Here is a 23,815-nt window from a genome sequence, read left to right on the forward strand (position 1 = left end):
ACTCTCCACAACAGACAACCATCCACAACAGAGACCCTCCACAACAGAGAACCCTCCACAACAGAGACCCCTCCACAACAGAGAACCCTCCACAACAGAGACCCTCCACAACAGAGACCCTCCACAACAGAGACCCCTCCACAACAGAGACCCTCCACAACAGAGACCCTCCACAACAGAGACCCTCCACAACAAAGAATCATTCACAACAGAGAACCACCCACAACAAAGAACCACCCACAACAGAGACCCTCCACAACAGAGACTCTCCACAACAGACAACCATCCACAACAGAGAACCCTCCACAACAGAGACTCTCCACAACAGAGACCCTCCACAACAGACAACCATCCACAACAGAGACCCTCCACAACAGAGACCCTCCACAACAGAGACCCTCCACAACAGAGACCCTCCACAACAGAGACCCTCCACAACAGAGACCCTCCACAACAGAGACCCTCCACAACAGACAACCATCCACAACAGAGACCCTCCACAACAGACAACCATCCACAACAGAGAACCCTCCACAACAGAGACTCTCCACAACAGAGACCCTCCACAACAGACAACCATCCACAACAGAGACCCTCCACAACAGAGACCCTCCACAACAGAGACCCTCCACAACAAAGAACCACCCACAACAGAGACCCTCCACAATAGAGAACCCTCCACAACAGAGACTCTCCACAACAGAGACCCTCCACAACACAGAACCACCCACAACAAAGAACCATCCACAACAGAGACCCTCCATAACAGAGATCCTCCACAACAGAGAACCTCTACAACAGAGAACCATCCGGCCTCAAACGTCAATGGCACTGAGGTGGAGAAACTCTGAGTTACACAAACCAAACCTAGGTGTCATCTACAATTCCTATTTTTCTCTCATTCCTAAGTCCTAAAAGCTCCATCTCAGGCAGGGCATGGTGGCTCACACCTGTAATCCCAGCACTTTGGATTACAGGCAGGTGGATCACTTGAGGTCAGGAGTTCGAGACCAGCCTGGCCAGTATGGTGAAACCCTGTCTCTACCAAAAATACAAAAATTAGCCAGGCATGGTGGCACGTGCCTGTAGTCCCAGCTACTTGGGAGGTGGGGCATGAGAACTGCTTGAACCCAGGAGGTTGAGGTAACAGTAGGCCGAGATCGTTCCACTACACACCAGCCTGGGCGACAAAGTGAGACTCCGTCTCACATACAAAAAACAAAAAGCAAACAAAACAGCTCTATCTCTAAAATAAATCCTGATCTGAATACTTCTTCCCAAGTCCACCACTAATGTGCTAGTCACTTCTGGCCTAGATTCCTAAAAAGTCTCCTAAACAGTCTTCCTGCTTCTGCTCATGCCTCCCTTACCAAACATTCTTCACAGGCAGCCAGAGAAATCCTTTTAAAACAAAACTTCTCACATCACTTATCTGCTTAAGACCTGCCATAGCTGGTTAGGAGCGGTGGCTCATTCCTGTAATCCCAGCACTTTGGGAGGCCAAGGCGAGTGGATCGCTTGAGCACAGGAGTTTAAAATCAGCCTGGTTAACATAGCAAGACCCTGTCTCTACAAAAGAAAAATTAATAAATTTTGCACACCTGTAGTCCTAGTTATTCATGAGGCTGAGGTGGGAGGATTGCTTGAGCCTGGGAAGTTGAGGCTGCAGTGAGCTGTGATCACACCACTGCACTCCAGCCTGGGCAACAGAGCAAGACCCTGTCTCAAAAAAAGAAAAAAAAGACCTGCCAGGGCTTCCCATGATTCTTTTTAATGCCTGTGTCCCCCCTCACCACCAGCCATGCTCTCCCCTGGCCACTAGCTGCAGCCACACTGGCCTCTGTGCTATTCTTTGAACAGACTAGGCTTTTTCCTGCCTCAGAGCCTTTGTATTTGTTATTTCTTCAGTCTAGAATATTCCTCCTCAAATATTCACATTGCAGGCCCTTCTGCCAGCATCAAAGCCTTCCCTAACTCCATATGGAAAAGAGATCTCTCCTCCCCCACCTCCCCATTGGCTGTCCTTGCCCTGCTCTATTTCTTCATAGCATTTATTGTTAATTTGTAACTTGGTTACCATCTCTAGTTACAAACTCCACAAGAAAGGAACTTCACCTATTTTTTCCACTGCTATTTATTTTATTTTATTTATTTACTTTTTGGGACGGAGTCTCACTCTGTCACCCAGGCTGGAGTGCAGTGGCATGATCTTGGCTCACTGCAGCCTCCACCTGCCGGGTTCAAGTGAATCTCCTGCCTCAGCCTCCCAATTGGGATTATAGGCGCACACCACCACACCCGGCTAATTGTTGAATTTTTAGTAGAGATGGGGTTTTACCATGTTGGCCAGGCTGGTCTCGAACTTCTGACCTCAGGTGATCCACCCACCCTGGCCTCTCGAAGTGCTAGGATTACAGGCGTGAGCCACCACACTGGCTCATTGCTATTTAATACATCCTAGCACTTACAGTGATGCCTGGCACTTACAGAACTCAAATGTTTATTGAAGGAATGCATGAAAAAAAAATCTGACTCCGGCCGGGCGCGGTGGCTCACGCCTGTAATCCCAGCACTTTCGGAGGCCGAGGCGGGCGGATCACGAGGTCAGGAGATCGAGACCATCCTGGCTAACACGGTGAAACCCCGTCTCTACTAAAAATACAAAAAATTAGCCAGGCGTGGTAGTGGGCGCCTGTAGTCCCAGCTACTCGGGAGGCTGAGGCAGGAGAATGGCGTGAACCCAGGAGGTGGAGCTTGCAGTGAGCCAAGATCGTGCCACTGCACTCCAGCCTGGGCGACAAAGCAAGACTCCGTCTCAAAAAAAAAAAAAAAAATCTGACTCCAAAGTCCATGCTTCTCACGATGCAATGCTACTACATTAGTACCTATGTCACTCATCAGATCTGATTACTGGAAGCTTACTAGGTGCAGGCATTCATCTATGGACACTCTCAGAGAAGATTGCTGCCAAGGGATCAATAAGATCTTTGAGTCATGACCAAGCTGGGCAGGTACTATAATGTCCCATTATCCAAGGTGCTTTGAAAGGGGCCACGGGAGTCTGGGGGCATATAAGAAAGTGACAGAATCTTTCCTCCTTTTTATCCAGTTATGTTTAGGGAATGAAAGAGGCATCATCTGATTAAAGCTCCAAGTTTGCAGAAGAGAAAGTTTAACAATCCAGCAGATTGTTTCTTCATTTCTGTACATGGTCCCTGATATAAACAAGCAAAACAAAGGTCCTTATCATCTTTTAAGGCCTTGCTTTAAGGTCTCCCTGGAAATATCAGCAAGAGCAGTGTTTTGACAGCATGACTTTCAAGCAGCTGTTGATTCCACAGAGGAAGGGCTGGCCTCTGTGGTAGGGTGAAGTCAGACCAGCACCACCTCTAACCAACTACGCAACTTGCACAAACGGTTTACCCTCAGAACCTCAATGACATTAACCGCCAAATGAATGTAATTCTTCCTACTGTCCTGGATCCCTGAGAGAACTTAATGAAGTGGCAATTTTTGGCCGATGCCTAACAGAACTATTGAACAAATGCTAATTCTCCTCCTCCTGTACTGTAAGTATGAGAAGTGGGGCACTGTAAATATACATGTAGAAAACATGAACACTTTTATGAAACTTTGATTCAATTAGATAAATACCTTCAGCTTCTTTAGTTCAAATTGGTGATTTTGTAAAGAACGTTCATATTCATTCCTGCTTTCTTTAAGGGCTGCATTTTCTTGCTCCAGTTGTCTCTGCCAATTCAGAAGAACATATATAAAAGAAAAGTCTTCACTACCATATTTCCCTGGGTGCAGGGAGCATGGACCAGGAAGAAGGCATAGGGAGGAACAATATACATTTTAAAAGCCAATGGGAAGAAGCAGAGGGGACTGGTCAGAAAGTAGGAAGTCTCTGTGGAAACTCCAAGGAAAAAGAAAACCCATCTGTTTTGAGTTTTATAAAAAGCAGCCTTTTTACATCCAGTCTCATGAGCAGGTGTCTCTGGAAAGATAAGAACTGCTCTCTGCTGGGTGCGGTGGCTCATGCCTATAATTCCAGCACTTTGGGAGGCTGAGGTGGGCAGATCCCTTGAGCCTAGGCGTTCAAGACCAGCCTGGGCAACATAATGAGATCTTGTCTCTCCAAAAAGTTAAAAAATTAGCTGGCTGTGGTGGTGCACGCCTGTAGTCCCAGCTACTTGGGAGGCTGAGGTGGCAGGATCACTTGAGTCTGAGAGGTCGAGGCTGCAGTTAGCTGTAATCACGCCACTGTACTCCAGCCTGGGTGACAGAGTGAGACCCTGTCTCAAACAAAAAAAAAGCTGCCTTCTAAAGTGGTTTCCTAGTGCAGAGGCGGTGCCACACTGTCAAGCACGAGGCTGACTTCGCTGTGCGGGACCCTGGTGCTCCTGGGCCCACCCTCTCTTAGCTCTTCACTCACCATCCCTTGCTCTGCGGTGGTCTGGTCAGCTGCCCGCGCTCTCTCCAGGGCCACGATCTGGGCTTCTAGCGCCTGGGTGCGCTCCAAGAACTGCTGCTCCAGAGCAAGGGCCTGCTGCTGCACATGGCTGCTCTCCTGGTTGGCGGCAGCCTGCGGGGAGACCAAAGGACGGTCAGTCAGGGTGACAATGGTTTCCAGTGGGGGATCTTAGTCTGGCCCTAGGTGAGAAGATGAGTATCCAACAGAAACAACTCTCTCCTGACCCCATCCCCCCTGGCGTTGCTGAGGTCCCCCCTGCAGGCTCTGCCTGTTGCTCCTGGACCCTGGCCTGTCCAGAAGATGGAGTCTTGATGTCAACACTCCATCCTCAAGGTGTGTGGGGACAGCTCTGGGCACCAGCCAGCCCTTAGACACAGGCCTCCTTCACACTACTCAGTGTTGCCTCAGTGGCTGCGGCTTTCCCTGGGGAGAAATTATACTGGGGAGGCAGTACAATACAGCAATGAAGAACAGGGCTTTGACACGAGAAAGATGTGGATTCTGCCATTTACTGGCTGCGAGCCTGTGGGCTACTGAGCCAATCTTTCTGAGCTTGCCTTGTCTACAGGATGAGGATGACAGTGCATAATTCTCAGGTCTCCTGCAAGGACTAAACGAAAACACGTGCATAGCACTGAGCACAGTGCCTGGGACATGGCGAATATGAAATAGACGCTGGCTGGTTTGATTTCCCTATCTTCTAACTCCACACCACGCTTGGCCTGTCATCACAGGCCATCCTCTCCCCAGAGTCTGGGCTTGTTCTCCCCGCCCCTGATTGCAAGTTGAGGCTTGACTCCTAGCGGAGCTGCCACCTCTGACAGCCCCAGGACCAGGCTGGACCAGAAGGTGGGATGTAAGGTGGAAAGGAGCTGCTGGTGCACCTCCCAGGTAACTCAGGCCCACCAGTAGGTCCTGACTCCCTCCACCCCCTGCTGCTGGCCTGCTCACATCCAGCACAAGAACTGTATCTATGGGCAGGTCCAGGTACCGTTGCCGAAGTTGGGAATGAGTTTGACGCATCTGCAAAGGCCTGGAGAGAAAGCATTAAGGGCCTGGAATGCAGCAGCTCCAATAAGCACTTACGAGCTCCTGTATCTGAGCTTCCTGGGCAGCCACAATGCCCTTGCTCTGTTGGAGCTGCTCCTCAGAGGCCTGCAAGGTCTGCTCCAGTTCTCTCACCTGAGAGGGAAGCAGAAGCATTCTTTCTGTTCACAAGAAGCTGAAGAGTGGTAACAAATGGCTTTAAAATGCAAAGCGATTTAAATAAAACAGGTACATTATAGAAAAATGTAACCTGAGAAAAAAGATACTGCATAAGTCTACCATTATAAAACACTAGCATTCTAACGTATTTTCTTAAACTCTCTTTTAATGACTTTTGTTTATAGCTTTATATAAAGTTTTAATAGGACAATGTAAAACTTTGTATCTTTTCCCTACTCTTAAATGTCCTTCTGTCTCTATGTAATCTTTAGACCTCAGATTATTATTTCCTCAAGAGTGTTTTGTAATTTACTGACCCATTTGCCTACTGTGCTGGCTACTTAGGCTTTCTGTTTTTCCCATCTAAAAGAATGCAGCAATTAACATCTTCACACAGTATTTTTTTTTTTTTTTTGAGACGGAGTCTTGCTCTGTCACCCAGGCTGGAGTGCAGTGGCATGATCTCCACTCACTGCAAGCTCCGCCTCCCGGGTTCACGCCATTCTCCTGCCTCAGCCTTCTGAGTAGCTGGGACTACAGGTGTCCGCTACCATGCCCAGCTAATTTTTTGTATTTTTAGTACAGACAGGGTTTCACCATGCTAGCCAGGATGGTCTTGGTCTCCTGACCTCGTGATCCACCTGCCTTAGCCTCCCAAAGTGCTGGGGCTACAGGCATGAGCCACCATGCCCGGCCTGTTTTTTTTTTTGAGATGGAGTGTCACTCTGTCATCAGGCTGGAGTGCAGTGGCGTGATCTCAGCTCACTGCAACCTCCGCCTGCTGGGTTCAAGCAATTCTCCTGCCTCAGCCTCCTGGGTAGCTGGGACTACAAGCGCACGCCACCATGCCCAGCTATTTTTTTTTTTTTTTTTTGAGATGGAGTCTCACTCTGTTGCCCAGGCTGGAGTGCAGAGGCGCAATCTTGGCTCACTGTAACCTCCACCTCCTGAGTTCAAGTGATTCTCCTACCTCAGCCTCCTGAGTAGCTGGGACTACAGGCACATGCCACCACACCCAGCTAATCTTTTGTATTTTTAGTACAGACAGGGTTTCACCATGTTAGCCAGGATGGTCTCGATCTGCTGACCTCGTGATCCGCCCGCCTCGGCCTCCCAAAGTGCTGCGATTACAGGCATGAGCCACCGCACCTGGTTGCTAATTTTTGTATTTTTAATAGAGACGGGGTTTCACCATGTTGGCCAGGACACACAGTATTTTTTTAACTGGTTTGAATCACTTCCTTAGGACAGATTCCTTGAAGTGGAATTACTGTTCACAATACAAATTCAGGATTTACTCATTCCACAAATACTGAGCAAGACTGACTCCATACCAGGAACTGCACCTGGGCACGAGGCCAGTGCCGTGAGTGGGACAGATGTAGACTGGCCCTCAGGGACTCACTGTCTAGTACTGAGTTGCACTTGGCTCTCCAAGATGGCAGTTTTACCAGATTCAAGCTACATCTATGAATTTCTCTTAGAAAGCCTTCTTATTTACTGAATAAGGTCTGGCCTTGGGGAGCTTTATTATTATTATTATTTTTGAGACGGAGTCTCGCTCTGTCGCCCAGGCTGGAGTGCAGTGGCACGATCTCGGCTCACTGCAAGCTCCACCTCCCGGGTTCACACCATTCTCCTGCCTCAGCCTCCTGAGTAGCTGGGACTACAGGCAACTGCCACCATACCCAGCTAATTTTTTCTATTTTTTAGTAGAAACGGGGTTTCACTGTGTTAGCCAGGATGGTCTCGATCTCCTGACCTCGTGATCCACCTGCCTTGGCCTCCCAAAGTACTGGGATTACAGGTGTGACTCACCGCGCCTGGCTGGGGAGCTTTATTATTAAACATAAGCACAAGGAAGGCTGTATGCAGCTTGGTGAAGGAGAGGGAGACACACAAGGAGAGAATTTTTTTTCTTTTTGAGACAGTCTTGCTCTGTCGCCCAGGCTTGAGTGCAGTGGCGCGATCTCGGCTCGCTGCAAGCTCCGCTGCCTCCTGGGTTCACGCCATTCTCCTGCCTCAGCCTCCTGAGTAGCTGGGACTACAGGCGCCTGCCACCACGCCCAGCTAATTTTTTGTATTTTTAGTAGAGACGGGGTTTCACCGTGTTAGCCAGGATGTTCTCGATCTCCTGACCTTGTGATCCGCCCGCCTCAGCCTCCCAAAGTGCTGGGATTACAGGCATGAGCCACCGTGTCCAGCCAAGGAGAGGACGTTTTTAAGGCCTAGGCTCCTCACATACATTCACATCTTAGATTTAACGGAAACAATCCCATGAGAAAGGGGCTACTAGTCCACGGAGAAGAACAGGATTGTTACTAGCTCATGACTGCAAATTTTATTGGTGGTAGCGCCAAAACTAAGACGTTGTTTTACACTCCTGAGATCAGAAAATACCTAAGTCACAATTTAGAAGCCAAGTTCAAGATAGATTCAGATCTTCAAGAGATTAAAGAAAAAGTTACCATATCACCCTGCAATTTTATTCCTAGGTATATACTGAAGAGAAATGAAAACACTAAGCCCACACAAAAACCTTGTACAGGAACGTTCATGGTAGCATTATTCACAACAGCCAAAAGATAGAAACAATGCAAATGTCCATCAAAAGCTGGGTGTGGGTTTGGTGCTGTGGCTTATGCCTGTAATCCCAGCATTTTGGAAGGCCAAGACGGGTGGATCACTTGAGGCCAGGAGTTCTAGACCAGCCTGGCCAACATGGCAAAACCCTATCTCTGCTAAAAATACAAGGCGTGGTGGTCTATATGTGTAGTCCCAGCTACTCAGAAGGCTTAGGCACAAAAACTGCTTAAACCTGCGGGGTGGGGGTTGCAGTGAGCCAAGATCGCACCACTGCACTCCAGCCTGGGCAACAGAGCGAGATTTTGTCTAAAAAAAAAAAACTATGCCTTTGCCTCCCTAAGTGCTGGGCTTACAGAATGGGGGCTCGTGCCTGCAAGCCAAGCACTTAGGGAAACAAAGGCATAGCTTGAGCCCAGGAATTGGAGACCTGCCTGGGCAACATAGGGAGACCCTGTTCTCCACAAAAAGGGGAGAAAAAGACCAAAAAAAAAAAAAAAAAAAAAAAGACAAATGGAATTCAAGTGTTCATCAATGAATGAATGGAGAAACAAAATGTGGTCCATACATATAATGGAATATCATTCAGTCTTAAAAAGGAATAGGCCAGGCACGGTGGCTCACACCTGTAATCCCAGCACTTTGGGAGGCCGAGGTGGGCGGATCACAAGGTCAGGAGATTGAGACCATCTTGGTCAACATGGTGAAACCCCATCTCTACTAAAATGCAAAAAATTAGCCGGGCGTGGTGGAGCGTGCCTGTAGGCGCGCGCCTGTAGTCCCAGCTACTCAGGAGGCTGAGGTAGGGGAATTGCTTGAACCTAGGAAGCAGAGGTTGCAGTGAGCCGAGATCGTGCCACTGCACTCCAGCCTGATGACGGAGCAAGACTCCATCTCAAAAAAATTCTAAAAAAAAAAAAATTCTGTTAAAAAAAAAAAAGGAATGAAAGTCTGACATATGCTACAACATAGATGAACGCTGAAGATGTATATACTAAGTCAAATAAGCCAGACACAAAAGGACAAACATTGTATGATTCCACCAATAGGAGGTATCTAGAGTATCCAAACTCAAAGAGACAGAAAATAGAATGGTGGTTCCCAGACTGGGGTAGGAGGAATTGAGGAGTTACTGTTTAATAAGTATAGAGTTTCTGTTTGGGAAGATGAAAAAGTTTTGGAGATGGATGGTGGTGATGGTTGTAGGACAATGTACACTGATCAAAAAGGATATTCAGAAACAGAACTGAAATTATAATAAAACAGTCTTTTCAGAAAAATATAGTTTAAAATGTATTTATCAGGAAATAAGAAAGATTTTAAAAATGAGATAAATATTCAATTCAAGAAATTAAACAAATTGGCCAGCACAGTTACTCACATCTGTAATCCCAGCACTTTGGGAAGCTGAGGTGGGCAGATCACTTGAGGTCAGGAGTTTGAGAGCAGCCTGGCCAACATGGTGAAACCCCGTCTCCACTAAAAATACAAAAAGGCTGGGCGCAGTGGCTTACGCCTGTAATCCTACCACTTTGGGATGCTGAGGCAGGTGGATCACGAGGTCAGGAGTTCAAGACCAGCCTGGCCAACATGGTGAAACCTTGTCTCTACTAAAAATACAAAAATTAGCTGGGCATGGTCACATGCCTGTAATCCCAGCTACTTGGGAGGCTGAGGCAGGAGAACTGCTTGAACCAGGACACAGGAGGCAGAGATAGCAGTGAGCCAAGACTGCACCACTGGACTCCAACCCAGGCTACAGAGCCAGACTCTGTCTCAAAAAAAATAAAAAATAAAAATAATAAAATAAAATAAAATAAATTAAATTTAAAAAATACAAAAAAAAAAAAGAGCCGGGTGTGGTGGTACACACCCATAATTCCAGCTCTTTGGGAGGTTGAGGCAGGAGAATCGCTTGCGCCTGGGAGGCGGAGGTTGTGGTAGGCTGAGATCAGGACACTACACTACAGCTTGGGTGATACAGCGGGAGTCCATCTCAAAAAAATAATAATAAAATAAAATAAAATAAAAATAAATAAATAAATAAATATATGGTGCTGTATTCCCAGCACTTTGGGAGGCTGAGGTGGGTGGATCACTTGAGGTCAGGAGTTTGAGACCAGCCTGGCCAACACAGTGAAACCCCGTCTCTACTAAAAATATAAAAATTAGCCAGGCGTGGAGGCAGGCATCTTTTAACCCAGCTACTTGGGTGGGTGAGGCAGGAGAATTGTTTGAACCCGGGAAGCGGAGGTTGCAGTGAGCCGAGATCATGCCACTGCACTCCAGCCTGGATGAGAGTGAGACTCTGCCTCAAATAAATAAATAAATAAATACATACATACCAAAAACCTGCAAATGTTATACCAAATAATGAAACTTTAGGCATATTTCCTTGAAGACTGGGAACAAAACAAAGATTCCCACTAACCCTTTTATTGCTTCACTCAGTCTGGAGGTCCTCAATGCTATATGAACAGAAAATGGAATAAGAGGTGGGAAGATTGGAAGGAGTAAGATAAAGTTGTCATTTTTCATAGATAATATGATTATCTACCTAAGAAAAACAACAAAAAAATCACACAGTAGCAGAGTAAGAAAGTTCAGCAGGGGTGTGATATCCAAGATCAACTTAAAAAAATGGCAGTTCTCTAGAATAACCAGAAATAACCAATTATAAATATGATTAAAAACAAAGTTCGGGTGTGGTGGCTCGTGCCTGTAATTCCAGCACTTTGGGAGGCCAAGGCTGAGGTCAGGAGTTCGAGACCAGCCTGGCCAACATGGCAAAACCCCGTCTCTGCTAAAAATACAAAAATTAGTCGGGCGTGGTGGCACGTGCCTGTAATCCCAGCTACTCAGAAGGCTGATGCAGAAGAATTGCTTCAACCTGGGAGGCGGAGGTTGCAGGGAGCCGAGATGGCACTATTGCACTCTAGCCTGGGGGACAGAGTGAGACTGTGTCTCCAAAAAATAAATAAATAAATAAATAAATAAATAAATAAATAAATAAATAAGGGCCTGGCACAGTGGCTCATGCCTATAATCCTAGCACTTTGGGAGGCCAAGGCAGGCGGATCACCTAAGGTCAGGAGTTTGAGACCAGCCTCAACATGGTGAAACCCTGTCTCTCCTAAATGCATAAAAATTAGCTTAGCGTGGTGGCATGTGCCTGTAATCCCAGCTACTTGGGAGGCTGAGGCAGGAGAATCGCTGGAACCCAGGAGGCAGAGGCTGCAGTGAGCCAAGATAGTGCCACTGCACTCCAGCCTGGGCGACAGAGTGAGACTCCATCTCAAAAAAAAAAAAAAGATTAAAAATAAGATACCATCACAGGCCGGGCGCGGTGGCTCACGCCTATAATCCCGGCACTTTGGGAGGCCAAGGCAGGTGGATCATCTGAGGTCAGGAGTTTGAGACCAGCCTGGCCAACATGATGAAACCCTGTCTTTACTAAAAATACAAAAAAATTAGCTGGGCGTGATGCTGGACACCTGTAATCCCAGCTACTCGGCAGGCTGAAGCAGGAGAATCGCTTGAACCCGAGAGGTGGAGGTTGCAGTGAGCCGAGATTGTGCCATTGCACTCCAGCCTGGGCGACAAGAGCAAAACTCTGTCTCAAAAGAAAAAAAAGGATACCATCACAGTATCAACACAAACTCTAAAGTTTCTAGGAATTAGCAACTTAGGCAAGAAAATAAGACATCTATTGAGAAAAATTTAAAATTTTAATAAAACACACAGAAAATAATCTGAATAAATGGAATATATTTACATTCTTAGAAGGAATAATTAATATTATAAAATGGACAATTTTTCCCAATTAGCCTATACATTTAATGCAATCCCAATAAAAATTCAAGTTGAATTTTTTAGTAACTCAAAAACTTAAAAATTTTAAAGGCCCATAAATAGTTAAAGTCAACCTTTGAAAAAAAAAGAGAATTTGTCTTATTGGGTGTTGAGATATAGTACAGATATCACTATAGTAATAAAAACATTGTAGTGTTTACACAAGAGCAGACAATCAGACCAATGGACAGAGAATGCAGAGACAAACCCATGTGCAGACAGAAACAATACGTGATAAAGTTAGCAAGAGAAATCAATTCAGAAAGGACAGACTGTTTAGTAAATGATTTTGAGAAATATGCAGAATTTCTCCATATTTAGATCCCTACCTAAGACCATACAGAAAGACAGTTTGTAAGTGAATTAGAGATTTATTATGTGAAGGAAAAATTATAAAGTTAATAGGGAAAAAACAGTAGATCTCTGTGACTTAGGAGCAGGAATAGATTTTCTAAATGTAACTTCAAACTCCACAGCAAAAATGTGATGAATCTGGTAACACTGAACTTAAAGTCTATTCAACAAAGGATACATGGACAAAGTTAACAGAATGACTCAGGACTGAAACTGATAAAGCATTAGGAACAAGAATATACAATGAAATCCTACCAACCAAATAAGAAAAGACTGAAACCCCCAAAGAAAATAAGGAGAGGGAGGATATGAATGGGCAATTCCAAAAGCAGAAACCCCCAGGAATTAACAGGCACATGAAGACAAGGCCAAACTCATTAATAACCATAGCAATGCAAATTAAAGCAATGAAATACCACTCCACACTCAGTAAACTGGCAAAAATTGTAAAGGCTTGGAAATGCCAATGCTGGAAAAGGCAGAAAGGCATATATAGGAACGCTCATGCATGCTGGAGGAGGAGAGCCAGGTGCAGGCTTGCTGGGAACAATCTTCTCCTATAGTACTTAGTCTCTTTAGGTTTTATGCATGATCTGAGGTGGCAGGAAGAAGGAAGCAATCTGGATGCCTACCACATAGATAACTACAAAGTACAATGAAGTGGGTAGAGACAGAAGTTGAGGCAGCTAAAAGTAATAGAGAAAACATACCCATAGCTGCATCATTTACAGAAATTAAAAACCCAGTGCTACATATTTTAAGGCAACCCAACAAAAAGAGCATCTATATGAACCACAATGGAATGGTATCCTATGGGAGGGAGGCCAATGGGGATAAAAGGGTATAAATAAACATATAACTCAATCATAGTAATGTGACAAGGATGAAGAAAATGACTAACTCATCCCTGTATAGGTAAGATCCAAAAATAATCCCTTCCAGTGAAAAAACTCTGACCAAGAAGATTCTCAGTCACACCATGTTGCCATTCAGCCAGGTTACCACCCAAACTTAGGAAACACCAGGAGTAAGGTCAGTACCCGAGTCTCCAGGGTGTTAATGGCCTTAGCCTGGCTGCTTCTGGCTGCCAAGAGCTGTTGTCTGGTATCCTCCAAATTCTGCTCAGCAAGTGTTTTCTGTAAGTTGAAAGAAGAGTAAAAGAAGACTATCATTCCTCAATTGAATAAATATTTACAGATTATCTACAACATACTGTGATTTGTGCTAGGCACAAGAGACACGAATACATTTTTAAAAATTCAGCTAATTGAGATATAATTCACATATCATAAAGTACACACAGATAAATTTGAAATAGTCCCTTGACCTTGAGGCTGGAACAAAAGACTAATAAAAAAATTACACAATAGAGTACAGTAAGTGTCCACAAAGAGGAAGAAGCACAGGGTGGGAGATACTCCCTGCCACAGGGCAGGTAGGCAGCTTTAGAACTCACAAGGTGGTTAGGGTTCAGGGAGCCTCCCAGGCAGGGGGATGACCAACGGCGATGTGAACAGCCTGCTATGTTGAGGGAACTACTACTCCTCAGAAGCCAAAATGATGATGGGTTTAGGTCAAAAAACAAGACTAGAAAGATAGGCAAAAGGGCCAGCTCATGAGAAGCTTTTGAATGTTGCAAAAAGGAGTTAGAACTTGATTCTGTAAGCAACATTTTTCAAAGCAGAAATTCTAGGCCGGGCGTGGTGGCTCACACCTGTAATCCCAGAACTTTGGGAGGCTGAGGCAGGCAGATCACTTTAGGTCAGGAGTTCGAGACCAGCCTGACTAACGTGGTGAAATCCCATCTCTACTAAAAATATTTTAAAAATTAGCTGGATGTGGTGGTGGGTACCTGTAATCCCAGCTACTCAGGAGGTTGAGGCAGGAGAATTACTTGAACCCAGGAAGCGGAGGTTGCAGTGAGCAGAGATTGTACCACTGAACTCCAGCCTGGGTGACAGAGTGAGACTCTGTCTTAAAAAAAAAAATGGGGCTGGGAGCGGTGGTTCACGCCTGTAATCCCAGCACTTTGGGAAGCTGACGTGGACAGATCACGAGGTCAGAAGTTCGAGACCAGCCTGACCAACATGGTGAAGCCCTGTCTCTATTAAAAATACAAAAAAATTAGCTGGGTGTGGTGGTGTGCACCTGTAGTCCCAGCTACTCGGGAGGCTGAGGCAGGAAAATCACTTGAACCCCGGGAAGCGGAGGTTACAGTGAGCCGAGATCATGCCACTGCACTCTAGCCTGGGCAACAGAGTGAGACTCCGCCTCAAAAAAAAAAAAAAGAAATGTAGACTTAGCTGAGATAGCTGTTACTGAGATAGTTGTTAATCTCAGCTAGTTGTACAGATTTGAGGCCTTGCTCCAAGCCTAAGGAAATCAGAATTTCTGAGGGTAGGGCCAGAGATATATACTTTATTTACTTATTTATTATTTTTGAGATGGAATTTCACTCTTGTCGCTCAGGCTGGAAAGTAGTGGTGCGATCTTGGCTCACTGCAACCTCCGCCTCCTGGGTTCAAGTGATTCTCTTGCTTCAGCCTCCTGAGTAGCTGGAATTACAGGCACCCGCCACCATGCCCAGCTAATTTATTTATTTGTTTATTTTTTTGAGACAGAGTCTCGCTCTGTCACCAGGCAGGAGTGCAGTGGCATGATCTCAGCTCACTGCAACCTCCCAGGTTCAAGCAATTCTCCTCCCTCAGCCTCCGGAGTAGCTTGGGACTACAGGCATGTGCCACCACACCCAGCTAATTTTTGTATTTTTAGTAGAGATGGGCTTTCACCATGTTGGCCAGGATGGTTTCAATCTCCTGACCTTGTGATCCGCCCGCCTCGGCCTCCCAAAGTGCTGGGATTATAGGTGTGAGCCACTGCGCCTGGCCTAATTTTCTTATTTTTAATAGAAGCGGGGTTTTGCCATGTTGGCCAGGCTGGTCTTGAACTCCTGACCTCAGGTGATCTGCCCGCCTCGGCTACCCAAAGTGCTGGGATTACAGGCGTAAGCCACCACGCCTGGCCTAGAGATATACTTTAAACAAACTTCCCAAGTAATTTCTATGCACATTAAACATTATAATAATGATGATGGCACAATAATAATATTGATCATGTTTACAGCTGACATACATTGAGACCCTACTCTCTTCCGGTTATCATTCTAAGCACTTCACATATTGTAACTTATTTAACCCTAACAACAATTCTGAGTTTAATAGTATAATAAAACCAATTTTATTGGGGAGGAAGCAAACACAAAGAGATTAAATTACTTGCTCTAAGTCAGGGGTCCCCAACCCTTGGGCCACAGACCTTGTGGTCTGTTAGGAACCAGGCCGCACAGCAGGAGGTGAGCGGTGAGTAAGCACTACCGCCTAAGATCTGCCTCCAGTCAGATCAGTGGTGGTGTTAGATTTTCATAGGAGCATGAACCCTATTGTGAACTGTGCAAGTGAGGGATCCAGGTTGCACACTCCTTATGAGAATCTAGGGACAATGATGATCTGAGGTGGAACAGTTTTATTCTGAAACCACCCCCTCACCCGCCCCCACCTGACCCCATCTGTGGAAAAACTGTCTTCCACGAAAGCAGTCCCTGGTGCCAAAAGGGTTGGGAACTGCTGCTCCAAGTCAAAGCTGGTAAGTAGAAGAGGCAAAATACAAGCATGGACAGTCTGATTCTAGAAATCAATTTACTCCCTAGAACCCACATTACACTTCCTGTAGACTGTTGAAGGGAATTGTAGAAGATGTTTAAGAGAGTGATATGGTCACCAGTGCTGATTAGGAGGATCAGTCTGGCAGTGAGCGTGGGAGACTGTGTCAGAGAGTGAAGGAAGAGAGACTGATGCTGGGTAGGCCAATCTGGAGACTTCTAACATAGACTAGGCTAGATTTGCTGGAAACCCTGAAGTACAACCAGTGGCACTGGAGATGGAGGTATTTAGTTGAAACTGACTGAAGAAAGAAAGGGAGGGTCTAATCTAGGAGCCCCATGACCTCGGCTTTGTCACCTTTGTCACGGTGTGGCCAATCACTGGAACAGAAAGAGAGGGAAGAGCAGAATGTGTGCAGACAATGAGCTCAGCCTGATGAGAAAGTTCACTTGCACCACTGGGGAAGAGGCCAGTCTGCACAACAGCCTCCCTCGGGAAGGAGAGAATGCTGCCCAAGGTAATTCTTGCTTTTGCCAAGGGGCAGATGTAGCTATTTTCCTTGGCCACTGCAGAGTACAAAATGGTGGGGAAGAGGGCAGTGCAGAAAGACAAGGCAGCCCAAGTGGCGGAAATCACTAGGTGTGGCTTATTGGTAATGAGATGCTATCCGTTTGTATGTATCTCTGAATATAGCTCTCCCTTTCCCTGAGAAAAGCATGTCGCCCACAGGGGACATAAGGCTCTTTCTGATGTAAGCAGGACAAGCCAAAGTTGGAGACACTTCTTTTGTTACCATGCTGTTTGCTGGCCCTACAGCTCTGAAACTCTAGGATTTGTGAAGTCACCAGAATCAACCCTGCCTTTCCAACACCAGCCAGCCCAAAGAGAACAGAAGTTACCTCTTTCAGGAGTTCTTGCACATGTTCTTCTCCTGATAAGTTCTGTTCTAGTCTCTTCTCCAAGGATGCGACCTTCTCTTGCAAATGTGTGATAACGTCTTCTTTCTCTTGAGTTTCAGCAGTGACCTGCAGGTGAAAGCAGAGATCACTCTATACTAGAAGCCCTCTCTTCCTTCCTTCCTGCTTTCTGTCGGGCCATCACATTTTCCTGCAACTCTGTCCTCAACTGTATCCTAGAAGAACAAACTAAGAGATCTTCCTGAAAATCGGATACAGAAAATGCAAGATTAGAACCCGGCAAAACTCAGGGATCCAGCTCAGACCTAGTGCAGCAAGAAGCAAACACTCTTCCCAATTAAACAACTGACAGTCTGGAACAAAGGCATTACCTACGTGGTAGAGGCAGCAGAACTAATCCCACCAAGCACTCAGCCTGCAATGACCTATGGAACAATGCTCCTGAAAGCTGAGGGGCTGGATAAAGCAGTAACAGTGCTGATGTAGCGGCTTTAAGGCTAAAGAGAGAACTTCTGAAATGATGAGATTCACCTGGCTCACAGGACAGGGACCGCAGCAGAGCTGCCATGCCTCTCACACCTTGGCTTTAGACCAACAGCTGCCCGTTTTATTTCAATCTATTATTTTTGGCTTTTTGAGACGGAGTGTCGCTCTGTTGCCTAGGCTGGAGTACGGTGGCGCAATCTCGGCTCACTGCAACGTCCACCTCCTGGGTTTACGCCATTCTCCTGCCTCAGCCTCCCGAGTAGCTGGGACTACAGGCGCCCACCACCACACCCGGCTAATTTTTTGTATTTTTAGTAGAGATGGGGTTTCACCGTGTTAGCCAGGATGGTCTCAATCTCCTGTCCTGTCCTCATGATCCACTAGCCTTGGCCTCCCAAAGTGCTAGGATTACAGGCGTGAGCCACTGTGCCCGGCCAGTCTATCTCTTTAGCTATGATGGTAGTGGTGGTAGCGACAGGTTGGGACTAACTTGGTTCCTTTTACTGCTACTAATCTTCAACTGCTGCTTGTATTAGTCCATTCTCACACTGCTATAAAGAATACCTGAGACTGAGTAATTTATAAAGGAAAGAGATTTAATTGACTCACAGTTCCACATGGCTGGGAGGCCTCAGGAAACTTACAAGCATGGCAGAAGGAGAAGGGGAAGCAAGGTACATCTTACACAGTGGCAGGATAGAGCAAGCGAGCGAGGGGGGAAGTGCCATACTGTAAAACCATCAGCTGTCATGAGAACTCACTCACTATCACAAGAACAGCAAAGGAGAAATCTGCCTCCATGATCCGATCACCTCCCACCAGGTCCCTCCCTTGACATGTGGGCATTACAATTTGAGATGAGACACGGAGCCTAACTATATCACTGCTCAATGTCAAAGCAGAGGATCCAGGAAGCTTTGAATACACGAGTTCTTACATCCCCACTGAGGATGCCCATTCTTCCCCAGAAAAGGTTGTATGGCAACAAAATTTCACTGTGAAGACTTGTACCTCTTTACATATACTCTGTTCCCTCAAATTCCCTTATCTTACACATCCGTTGCTCCATCTCAAGCCATAAACTTTCATGTTCAGTTGTAACTCGGCCAATCTCTCCTCAGGATAAGATGCAGCAACCAGGGTGTATGGTTTTGGGAAGAAGTATTTGCCATTCTGAATTATCACAGGTGGACAACAGAGATAGTGGAGGGGAAGTCTGAAGACTAGATTTATGACCCCACAGTTCAATAAACTTTCATCAAGCCTCAACTCTATCTGTTGTTTTCTGAGGATACAATCAACATAATTCCAGCATGGAGGCTGGTGGTGGAGACAGACACACAACTAATTACAAAACAATACAATTGTGCTTCAACAGAGGGACACACACGGTGCTATGAGATATGAGATGCAAGAGGGATTAACTGGGAGAATCAGATCAGGCCTCCTGAATGGGCAAGTCCAGGTGAAAGAGGGTGGAAGAGGAACAATCATTCTGCATAAAGGGCAGCACATACAAAGAGGTAACAGACAAGTCCTGCAAGGCTAGAGGCTGGGTGAGGAGGAAAGAACAGCTGAACACAACTCTCAGGTCTGTGGCTCAGACACCTGGGCAAACGGTAACATTATGCAAGGTGGATAACACAGGAAAGACAGTGAGTGTGATAGGAAAAAAAAAGCCAGTTTTGGCCATGTTGACCCATCTTTATGGGTCTCTTATTAATAATGTTAATACTAGCAATAGTTATAACTGTAATATAGCAGCAGCAGCTATAACAAGATTGCAGCAGCAATCTTGAAAAAGAATAACTGTAGGCCGGGCGCGGTGGCTCACGCCTGTAATCCTAGCACTTTGGGAAGCTGAGGTGGGCAGATCACGAGGTCAGGAGATCGAGACCATCCTGGCTAACACGGTGAAATCCCATCTCTACTAAAAATACAAAAACAAAATTAGCCGGGCGTGGTGGCAGGCGCCTGTAGTCCCAGCTACTCAGGAGGCTGAGGCGGGAGAACAGCGTGAACCTGGGAGGCGGAGCTTGCAGTGAGCCGAGATCGCGCCACTGCACTCCAGCCTGAGCGAGGAGCGACACTCCGTCTCAAAGAAAAAAAAAAAGGAAAGAAAAAGAATAACTGTTGGTGTAAGAGTTGGAGAACATTACCTGATCTCAACTCTAAAGTGACAATGATCAAGACAGTGTGGTAATAGCGTAAAGAGAGACATATAGGGTCAAGGGAACGCTGCAAGCACTTCCTATTATGTCTAGTCCTTACAAATGCTCTTTACCACATCCATTTACAAGGAAACTGAAGCTTAGGGACTAGCCCAAAGGCATATACCTATTAGCGATAGATTAAGGATTTAAATCCAGGTCTTCTGGATCCAAAGTCTGCATTTGTTCCCCTACACATCAATCTGAATTCAAGAGGTATAGATGACCCATTCCAGTTAAAACCAAAACAACACATCTTACACAGGTCACTGTGTTAGGCAAAGTTAGGGACAGAAAAAGAATCAGTGGCCAAGTTCCACTTATGCCTCTTGTGCAACATATTGATATGCAACCTCCTTTTCCAGGCTGGCTGATTTACTTCAGGCCCTCTACACCTCATGTGGACTACGGGAACAGCTACCAAGCCATACTCCCTGACATCAAACCTGCCCCTTTTCTAATGATCACCCTCTTCACCTACTCCCTCCCGAGTCTGGGTCTCACAGTTTTAGTCCCAGAATATGGACTGCATCAATTCTGGGTGGTGGTCACTTGATTCAGACAGACATGAGTCTGAATCCTGGCTCTGTCATTGACTCCAGCTGTACGGTCTTGACAAATCATTTAGCCTTTGATGTCAGATGCCCATTACTATCACCTGTAAAATAGGAAAACACTGTCTAACCAAAGGGTAGTTGTGAGGAATCGATGAGTCCCTATCTGTAAAGCACTTGAATACTGAGCTCAGGGTAAATGCTCAGCTATTCTTGTTAAATATTCACTAATGATTATTTATGAAATTTCATGTTCACTATTTAGTCTATACAACTGGCCCTGCATACCTTCCCAGCCTCATCTAGCACCGTTTCCACTTCCTTCCTAAGCGCTAACCACTTGTCTATCCTTTTGGTTCTCCCAACATGCCTTTTTTTCCTTCATTATAAATGTATTTATTGCGCTGAGACCAGTGGCTTATGTTTGTAATCCCAGCACTGTGAGAGGCTGAGGCAGGAGGCTTGCTTAAAGCCAGGAGATCAAAACCAGCCCAGGTAACACAGGGAGATCTTTTCTCTACAAAAGTAAAAAAATTGAAAACAAAAAAGGTTGAGGTTGCAGTGAGCCGAGATCGCGCCACTGCACTCCAGCCTGGGCATCAAGAGCAAAACTCTGTCTCAAAAATAAATAAATAAATAAATAAATAGATAAAATAAAATAAATGGCAGGGCGTGGTGGCTCACGTGTGTAATCCTAGCACTTTGGGAGTCCGAGGCAGGCAGATCAAGAGGTCAGGAGTTCAAGACCAGCCTGACCAATATGGTGAAACCCTGTCTCTTCTAAAAATACAAAAATTAGCTGGGCATGGTGGCATGTGCCTATAGTCCCAGCTACTCGGGATGCTGAGGCAGGAGAATCACATGAACCTGGGAGGTGGAGGCTGCAGTGGGCCAAGATCACACCACTGCACTCCAGCCTGGGCAACAGAGCAAGGCTGTGTCTCTAAATAAACAAATAAATAAATAAATAAATACATAAATATACTTATTTAAGTAAAAAAAAAAAAGTAAGGTGAATTCCATGAAAATATTATGTTAAGTACAATACAGTTAGGAAGAACATAAATTGGGAAGTTGAAAGACAATGGCTACAGTTGAGGAACTGCTATCCAGTAGAGTAAAAAATGTGTAATTCTGAACATTGTGGGTTAAATAAAAACAAAATGAAAAGAATTAAAGTAAAATTTTGTTTCCAAACTGACAGACATCTGGTAAGAATAAACTAGAAAAAAATAAAAAATGCATAAATACTACTATGAATGAAGATAGGGGAGCAACTAAAAAAAGAATATAAGAAATACAATGCCAAAACATTAAACTTATAGCAAATGAACAATTATGTAGAAAAACATAAATTAACAAAACTTAGGAAGAAATATATAAACTTAGAATTACCATTAAGGAAATCTGTTCAGTAATTAAAAATCTTCACAAGCCAGGCAAAGTGGCTCATGTCTGTAATCCCAGGACTTTGGGAGGCTGAGGCAGGAGGATTGCTTGTGTCCTGGAATTCAAAACTAGCCTGGGCAACATAGTGAGACCTTAACTATAAAAAATTTTTTTTTTAATTAGCCAGGTGTGGTAGTGTAAGCCTGTAGTCCCAGATATATGGGAGGCTGAAGTGGGAGGATCACTTATGCCCAGGAATTTGAGGCTGCAGTGAGCCATGATTGCACCATTGCACTCCAGCCTGGGTGACAGAGTGAGACTCTGACGCAAAAAAAAAAAACAAAAAACCCACCATCGACAAAAATTAAAATTTTGGTATGTCTCTACTATATTACTATATAATTGAGAAAAAATAAATTATAGCTCCAGGTATCATATGAATGTTTTTCAGGAGCGCAATGTTGAGCACAAAAAGTAAGTTTAGAAAAATACCTACAGAATGATTTCATTTATATAACATTAACAAACATGGGAAAGTAAAGAAGATAGTTTAGGGATAAAACTGACATTAGAAAGCAAAGTGGACAATGAAGCAATCTCCAGATAGTACTTACTTCCAAAGGAAAAAGGAATGGGATGGAATAGTGAAGGGCACAGAGGGAACCTCAAAGATAAACACATTGTTCTTTTTCTTAACCTGAGGGATAGCTCAGAGGGCTCATTGCCTTATTATACTTTCTATCATACTCATATTTTATAAATATGTTTTTATATATACTCAATAAAGACAAGAAAAAAACAAATTCCAAATTTACAATCTTCACACAATACCAGCCCTTCTTTTGCCCAAGCCAGAAGCCCATAAATCACCCATAAAAATACAGACTTTTCTCTTCCTCTCCTCCCATATCTATTACATTAGTAAGTCTGTCAGTCTCTTCAATAGTTCTTACATTTGTCTACCCATTATTATCTTCACCACCACACTTGTCAAAGCCTCCATCATCTTACGGTCGAACAACTGCAAAAGCTTCCTAAGTGGAAGACCCTCTCAGTCTCCTAACGGCCAGAGTAATCTGTTATTCTCTCTTACTCTGTATGTCAGTGGCTTTCTTCTAGTTCCTTGAATGTGCTAATCCTTTCATTTGCCTCAGAGTTTTTGTTCATCCTGTTCCCTGCTTGAAATTCTCTCCCATCATCCCTTTCTCTCCAGCCTGAGCACTGTATCGAGTGTTACTTCCTTAAGTGTTCTACGGCTCCAACTGGATCTGATCTGATATATATATATATATTTTTTTGAGACAGAGTTTCGCTCTTATTGCCCAGGCTGGAGTGCAATGGTGCGATCTCGGCTCACTGCAACCTCCACCTTCTGGGTTCAAGTGATTCTCCAGCCTCAGCCTCCCAAGTAGCTGGGATTACAGGTGTGTGCCACCATGCCCAGCTAATTTTGTATTTTTAGTAGAGACAGGGTTTCTCCATGTTGGTCAAGCTGGTCTCGAACTCCCAAACTCAGGTGATCCACCTGCCTCGGCCTCCCAAAGTGCTGGGATTACAGGCGTAAGCCACCAAGCCCAGCCCTGATCTGATATCTTTTGATAGGATCTCACTACATCTCGTAGTTTTCTTTCAGAACACTCATCACAGTTAGTAATTATATACGTGATTACTGATTAATGTCTGACTTCCCTTCTAGACTATAAGCACCACAAAGGCAAGAACTGTATCTATTTTGCTCACCATAATATTATGAACACCCAGCACAGAGTCCAGCACATAGTAAGGCTCAACTAATATTTTTAGAATGAATGAAGAAACTTACTGTGACCAAAGTCTGGACTTCCCCAATCCCCATTTTTCCAATTATACAAACAACAGATGGTTCTAATTGACATCAAAGGGTCCCTTGACTATCAAAGTTGTGGCCAGGTGCCTGTAATCCCAGCACTTTGAGGGCCGAGGTGGGCAGATCACTTGATGCCAGGAGTTCAAGACCAGCTTGGCCAACATGGTGAAATCCTGTCTCTACTAAAAATACAAAAATTAGCCCGGTTGGTGCCTGTAGTCCCTGCTATTCAGGAGGCTGAGGTGGGAGGATTGCTTGAGCCCAGGAGGTGGAGGTTGCAGT

At 45.1% G+C, this 23,815-nt stretch overlaps 1 protein-coding gene across 5 annotated transcripts in view; it reads right to left on the reverse strand.

Moving 5' to 3' along the window:
• GOLGA1 (golgin A1) overlaps positions 1 to 23,815 on the reverse strand; it is a 64,462-nt gene that overhangs the window by 18,252 nt on the left and 22,395 nt on the right. For 4 of the 5 annotated variants that reach the window (XR_010130420.1, XM_004048597.5, XM_019033447.3 and 1 more), the window contains exons 11-15: positions 17,031 to 17,156; positions 13,513 to 13,608; positions 5,564 to 5,659; positions 4,439 to 4,588; positions 3,655 to 3,750 (exon numbers count right to left, since the gene is read on the reverse strand). Coding sequence is in view for 4 of the 5 variants with exons in the window: in XM_004048597.5 (XP_004048645.1) it covers positions 3,655 to 3,750; positions 4,439 to 4,588; positions 5,564 to 5,659; positions 13,513 to 13,608; positions 17,031 to 17,156 (564 nt within the window). In the remaining variant the exon portion in view is untranslated. The remainder of the gene's footprint in view (positions 1 to 3,654; positions 3,751 to 4,438; positions 4,589 to 5,563; positions 5,660 to 13,512; positions 13,609 to 17,030; positions 17,157 to 23,815) is intronic. The other variant, XM_063697021.1, reaches the window with a different exon arrangement.

Source organism: Gorilla gorilla, chromosome 13 (genome assembly GCF_029281585.2).
Source record: "Gorilla gorilla gorilla isolate KB3781 chromosome 13, NHGRI_mGorGor1-v2.1_pri, whole genome shotgun sequence".
In the NCBI taxonomy this organism is placed as follows: domain Eukaryota; kingdom Metazoa; phylum Chordata; class Mammalia; order Primates; family Hominidae; genus Gorilla; species Gorilla gorilla.